This window comes from Berghia stephanieae, chromosome 2, assembly GCF_034508935.2.
Source record: "Berghia stephanieae isolate SIO BIC M18660-M18661 chromosome 2, UCSD_Bste_1.3, whole genome shotgun sequence".
NCBI lineage: Eukaryota > Metazoa > Mollusca > Gastropoda > Nudibranchia > Aeolidiidae > Berghia > Berghia stephanieae.
Genome location: NC_088361.1, coordinates 110,887,458 through 110,894,957, shown reverse-complemented (window position 1 = coordinate 110,894,957; position 7,500 = coordinate 110,887,458). Strand labels below are relative to the sequence as shown.

At 37.5% G+C, this 7,500-nt stretch overlaps 1 protein-coding gene across 1 annotated transcript in view; it reads left to right on the top strand.

Annotated features, from left to right (window-relative positions):
• The window catches only part of LOC144964092 (peptidylglycine alpha-amidating monooxygenase-like), a 12,421-nt gene extending 4,927 nt beyond the window's left edge, over window positions 1–7,494 (top strand). The window contains exons 5-7 of the mRNA XM_078898034.1: window positions 3,735–3,906; window positions 5,668–5,892; window positions 6,916–7,494. Of these exons, the coding sequence (XP_078754160.1) occupies window positions 3,735–3,906; window positions 5,668–5,892; window positions 6,916–7,118 (600 nt within the window). The 3' untranslated portion in view covers window positions 7,119–7,494. The remainder of the gene's footprint in view (window positions 1–3,734; window positions 3,907–5,667; window positions 5,893–6,915) is intronic.
• Window positions 7,495–7,500: the final 6 nt, after the last annotated feature.

The window sequence follows — 7,500 nt, the reverse complement described above, 5'->3', positions numbered from 1 at the left end:
TTTTGTTGTTTTTAAACATTTTTATTTTTATTATGTAAAGCGCCGCAGAGCACGATTAACGTGGATGTTTAGGCGCTATACAGTGATGCCAAAACTCCGGTTTCACCGGAAAAAACTCCGGTCTGGAGCAAAAAATTCTGGGCTCCGGGAAACTTCCGTCAAATTCCGGTGAGGTCAATTTGTTCCAAGGATACCCCCCCCCCCCTCCCCCCCTTTTCCAACTACCACATCATCATCATTGCCCTAGTATTACAACCATCATCACTACCACTACTACTGCAACCACCACCACATCATCATTACTGCCACTACTACTATAACCACCACCACCACATCATCATCAGTACCACAACTGCAACCACCACCACCACATCATCATCATCACTACCACTACCACAACTACCATCACCATTACAATCACCACCACCACATCATCATCACTACCACTACTACTACAACCACCATCACCACATCATCACCACTACCATAACTGCAACCACCACCACCACATCATCATCATCACTACCACTACCACAACTACCATCACCATTACAATCACTACCACCACATCATCATCACTACTACTACAACCACCATCACCACATCATCACCACTACTACTACACCACCACTGCCACATCATCATTACTACCACTACTACAACCACCACCACCACCACATCATCATCACTACCACTACTACTACAACCACCAGCATCACATTATCACTACCACTACTACTGCAACCACTACCACCACCACATCATCATCACTGCAACTATCACTACTACTACAACCACCACCACCACATCATCACTACCACTGCTACTACAACCACCCCCACATCATCATTACCACTACTACAACCACCACCACCACATCATCATCACTACCACTAATACTACTACAACCACCACCACATCATCATCACTACGACTACTACATCACCACATCATCATCACTACCACTACTACTACAACCACCACCACCACTACTACAACCACCACCACCACTACATCGTCATTACCTCTACTACTACAGCCACCACCATCACATCATTACTACCACTACTACTACAACCACCACAACCACATCATCATTACTGCTACTACTACAACCACCAACACCACCACATCATCACTACCACTACTACTGCAACCACCACCACCACATTATCATAACTGCAACTACCACTACTACTTCAGCCACCACCACCACTTCATCACTACCACTACTACTACAATACCACCACATCATCATTACCACTACTACTACAACCACCACATCATCACTACCACTAATACTACTACAACCACCACCACCACATCATCATCACTACTTCTACTACTACAACCACCACTACAACATCCTCACTACCACTACTACTACAAGCACCACCACCACCTCATCTTCATCACTACCACTACTACTACAACCACCACCACCACATCATCATCACTACCACTGCTACTACAACCACCACCATCACATCATCACTACCACCACTACTACTATAACCACAACAACCACATCGTCATCACTACTACTACTACTACTACTACTACTACTACTACTACTACTACTACTACTACTACTACTACTACTACTACTACTACTACTACTACTACTACTACTACTACTACTACTACTACTACTACTACTACTATTACAACCACACCACCACTACCACATCATCATCATCACTACTACTACTACTACTACTACTACTACTACTACTACTACTACTACTACTACTACTACTACTACTACTACTACTACTACTACTACTACTACTACTACTACTACTACTACTACAACCACTACAACATCATCATCACTATCACTACTCATACAACCACCAGCACCACATCATCATCACGACCAGTACTACTACAACCACCACCACCACATCATCACTACCACTACAACCACCACCACATCATCATTACCACTACTACTACTACAACCACCACCACATCATCACTACCACTACTACTACAACCACCACTACCACATCATCATCACTACCATTTCTACTACAACCACCATCACCACCACATCATCACTACCACCACTACTACAACCACCACCACATCATTATCATCACGACCACAACTACTACAACCACTATACCACCACCACCTCATCATCACTACCACTACTACTTCAACCACCACCACTACCACCACCATATCATCATCACTACCACTAACAACAACGATTATCACATCTTCATCATCACTACCATTATTACTACAACCACCAACACCACATCATCCTCCTACCACCAGTACTACAATGTCTACCATTAGGTTTTGGAGCTTTAATTCATTTGAAATAAGGAAACTTTGGGATTGTATTTGGCAATGTGTTTATGTATCATGATATAATTCTAATCAGTTATCTATTTCGAACAATACAATAAGTAAACACAATACCATTCCAATTCCTTTTTCTTGTGTGCGGAAATTCCTCTTTCGGCATTGAAATTCCTACGAGTGGTGCCTGAAACTCCTGTGAGCCAAATTTAAAGTTGGCGTCTCTGCGCTATATAAATTCATTATTTACTTACTTATTTATTTACTAATTCCAAGATTTGGACATGCTCAATGTTGCTTAATACAGATTCAGAGAAGTAAGTGGAGCAGGCACTTATATTGATAACTACAAAGAATGAAGTGAGTAGAAAAGTACCAGAAGATGATAGAGAATAAAAAACTTTGCAATACAGATTCAGAAAAGTAAGTGGAGCAGGCACTTATATTGATAACAACAAAGAATGAAGTGAGTAGAAAAGTACCAGAAGATGATAGAGAATAAAAAACTTTGCAATACAGATTCAGAAAAGTAAGTGGAGCAAGCACTTATATTGATAACAACAAAGAATGAAGTGAGTAGAAAAGTACCAGAAGATGATAGAGAATAAAAAAACTTTGCAATACAGATTCAGAGAAGTAGGTGGAGCAGGCACTTATATTGATAACAACAAAGAATGAAGTGAGTAGAAAAATGCCAGAAGATGATAGAGAATAAAAAACTTTGCGGCGATGGGGGTTCGAACCCACGATCTTACTGTTACGACAACTCCGCCAGGCCGGGGAGAGGGTAGTGCTACTGTCAGAGTTATCCATCCATGGATATTCATCTTAACAACGCCACACCACATTATCTCATTCGTCTGTAGTGTTTCATTCATCCTGTCTTGTTGATAAAGGGGAAACCCGAAATGTCCATTTTATCTGTCTTCGTATATTAAATTCAAGCTTACATTCAATTTCACATTGTTATTATTTCTTCGAGCTTCGAGCAGCAACATTTTCATTAACATTATTACAACATTTGACAATGCTGACTTTCAATCATAAGTGCCAACTAAATTTACTGACTTACATCTTCTTTCTTTTATTGCGGCTATGTGGTCTAGTGGTATGACACTCGCTTTCGGATCGGAAGGTCCTGAATTCGAGCTTCGCTCGGCGCATAGTTGAGTCCTTGGAAAAGACTCTTCACTCACAATCTCTCACTGTACTCAGGTGTAATATGAGTACCTGGCCGTTAACAGCATTGTCTCTGCCCTGAAAAAATTTTTAATATCGCCTGACACGCATCTTGTTCTACATGTTACATGTTGCTGTTGGTCAGGGACCTCTTGTAAAGAGCTTTGAGCTCATTTAGTGGATATTGCGCTATATAAAAGCTCAATAAAAAAAAAATAATTATTTTTTTCAATTCCCAGAGTTTCAAGCAGCCCCACGACATGTGCGTCGATCCAACCAGCGACGCGGTCTATGTGGGAGAACTCGACCCTAGAATGGTGTGGAAATTGACCCGAATGTCGGACGAAGAGGCTAAGAATACTTTTGCCAATCTTAATCATCACGGCGACCACGATGGCCATGAGAAACCGGGTATGCTGTTTTGCACTAATTATAAAACACTTTTTTTTTTCTTTTTTTTTTCATCTTGGCAAATAATCTTTTAGTTCAGATATCGATAGATTAATATGCACATCTGTACACAAATTTCCTTTTTAAAAAAAAAAGATTTTGAATGATTATTATTATTATTATTATTATTATTATTATTATTATTATTATTATTATTATTATTATTATTATTATTATTATTATTATTATTATTATTATTAATATTATTATTATTATTATTATTATTATTATTATTATTATTATTATTATTATTATTATTATTATTATTACTATTATTATTATTATTATTATTATTATTATTATTATTATTATTATTATTATTATTATCTTATCTTGTTTTTTTAGTCTTGAAAGTTTTGTATTTCTCTTGATTAATTGTAGTGGCTTTCAGTGGAATTATTTAGCATTGATCCGCATTTATGTATAAAACCGTTACATGTACTTTAAAGTTCTTAAAATGTTAAATAAATAAACCCGTCATGAGACCAACCCTATGGAACAACTCACCACCTACTTTTCAACTGCATCAAGTTTCCAGACCTCAGACATCTTATCTCTCCACATCCCAGTACTTACCTACTTACTTACTTATCCGAACCAGCGACCACCTGAGCTTAGCCCTTCGGTCTTGTGCCTTGATGTAGGAGTTAGACGTCTGTTGTAGTTGTTCCAGCTGACTATAAAGTGTGTTACTGATGCTTGGATTTGGTGGGAGGAATGTGCATCTCAGGTCTTCAAGAGGTTGACATTCACCACATCCCAGTACAGAAAACACCCTCTACAGCACAACTGGAAAATACCTCCGTTTTCTACCGCATGGCAGGGGGCCAAAGAGCACCAGCTAAAAGGCCTCTGGATTAGAGACAACCGCAACGTTGACACATAACATAGCGGCCAACTGGCCTGATAAAATTGGGATCGTCTCGATTTGACAATCTGGAGAAAGAAAAAAAAAGAAAATTGGACTGTTTATGTGTCTGGTAATAAAATAAAAAATAAAATAAATAAAATTCCCTTTATTCATCCCCATGGGGAAATTTGTCTCCAGGGTCTATTCCAAGGGAAGACTGGAATAACCCAGGCGTCAGCCGCAAAGCTGCGCCGAAAATGAGCCAGGACGAGGTGACTTGCTCAAGGCCACACAGCGCAGAAGCGGGTGATTGAACTTGGTACCTTTCGGGTATGAAGCAAAGATCGTACCGCTGAGCCAATCTGCCCCAAATGACCCTTGCATGTCCCAGAATTATGTTTCTTTGACTAGCAAATTGAAAACAAGGAACAGAAAAAGCTCTAAATCTAGATTATATTATTTAACTCACTCAATCCTAGAGATTTTTGCTACTTTTCAAAATTGAAAAAAAATGAATTAAAATGAGCATGTACATAGATATTTTTATTCAACTACCATTACCATGCAAAAACTACAAAACATTAGCTTCGATACTGCCCCTATAATTTGTCTCATAAAAATGTATTAATCAGGCATGGGGTAAAAGTAGCCAGGAAAACTACGGATATAGTCGGTGTTAGGGTTGAGTGAGTTAATAGTCCAAACATACTGGTTGTTTTATGTCATGACTGTGTTGTGCGTTAGGGTGTCCCTTTTTACCTCTTTTGAAAAGCTGGCCGTTATGAAATAAATATTTTATTCAAACTCAAACTCGACTCGTTCATGTTCATTTCTTGCTTTTTTTTCTTTTTTTTTTTTTTCTATCCTCCCAGGAACAAAAACAAAACCAACCGATCAAAAAATTACAAGTGTCACCCCAACGGTAGTCGACAAAATTTCTAGCACTGGAAACCATTCCAACTCTTCTGCCGTGGAGGGACAGATTGTAAAAGGAACAGAAACTGGCTTAAGCTCCTCCATGATCATGGGCTTGATTCTGACCGTACCAGTTATTGTGTTATTGATTGTTGTGTTAGCGGTCAGGAGCTATCGAGCAGGTAAGTTGACCAATAGATTTCGAGTCATTATTTTGTAAGCTGTGATAGTGTGTATATTGGTGTCAATGATACGTCTGCCTGTCTGTATAGGATGAAGCTGGGTCTGTTAGATCTGGTGGAAAGGACTTTTCAATAGACTAGCATCCTATCCAAATGGTAGCAAGAATTGCTATTGACCGTTTCACTGTATAGAAATTGGTATAAACTCGGGTCCATGGACCTAATGGCTATGAAAGATTTCCTTGTCCTTTTTATAGAGATGAACATCATTTTCAAGGAAACCCCCATCTTTTTCAGGCTACGCGTCTCATCTTATGCATTAAATATGCGCCTTGCCATTATCAAGAATTGCATAACTTTTTATAATATGTTTATATGGACAATCACTATAAAATATATTCATTCTTTTTCTTCTTTTGTTTTGTTTCTTATAACCAGTCTTAGTCTTAGGTAAGCCTTGTCTGTATTCTTTAGTAGTTTTAACCCTCTCCTTACCAACTATAGGAAAATCGTCATATTCCTTACGATACAACCAACATTTTTCTTATTCAAATTTCTCTTGTACATCATAAAATTTAAAGGAAATGAATAGTGTGTTGTAGAGCATGTTTCGCTAAAGAATTTATGTATCGCAAGAACTTAAGTGCTATTTTGTTTGAGTGATAAAAAATATATTTTTGTGTTAGTTGGGTGTGAAGTTTGGGGGGAAAATCCTGAAAATGACTGGTAAGGAGAGAGTTAAGATTTCACAAACCATTCGCTGTTTTTCTGCCCAAAAGAACTTTTGGATGTTTGACCTCTTTTCCAGACAGATGAACTCTGTTGAAGGAACTCTGTTGAATTAATAATAATAATAATAATAATAAAATTTATTTATATTGCGCCCAATCCTCTATACAATAAAGCTCTAGGCGCATAACAATAACTTAAATCCATTAGAATTTTGAATTGTTTACAAATTGTGAAAAAAAAATGTATGCCTAATTTTAGCAATAATTTATTTTATTTCTTTAATTCTTGCAGGGAATTTGAAATGTTTGGAGAAAGGAGGAAAAGGGGGCAGACGTATTCTCAACATGCAAAATATATTTGGTAATTCTCACAAAGGCTTTGACCGCTTGAGCACGGAAGAGAGTGACCATGAACTTGACCCCAATGATTCCGATCATGATGAGTATACGGCCCCCAAGAAAGCAAAAGACTTGAATGGCCGGTTACAGAAATAGGAAGAAAAGAAAAGAAAATGTTTATACTTAACGACTGACTTCCAAATTTCCAACAGATGTTGATAGACACGGATTGGTTTTTAAAAAAATAATTATTTACTCATTTAAAAATGTTTTTTTTCTTTTTCTTTGTTATATAATGATTTATGTGACAGTTTTTTTTTTGGCAATGTTAGTTTTTACAATGTCAAAAATTGTTATTTCTTTTGGTGGCAGTTTTTTTTGGGGGTTTTATGGGTATAATTTACATTTATTTAAAACATTTTTTTTTGAATGGTTTTTATTTGATTTTCAGACACTCTGATTTTACAATTTGTTGTGATGATATTTGTCTCCCTTGGTTTTTAAAAAGATCTGTGATTTATGAGATGCTTTGTAGCAG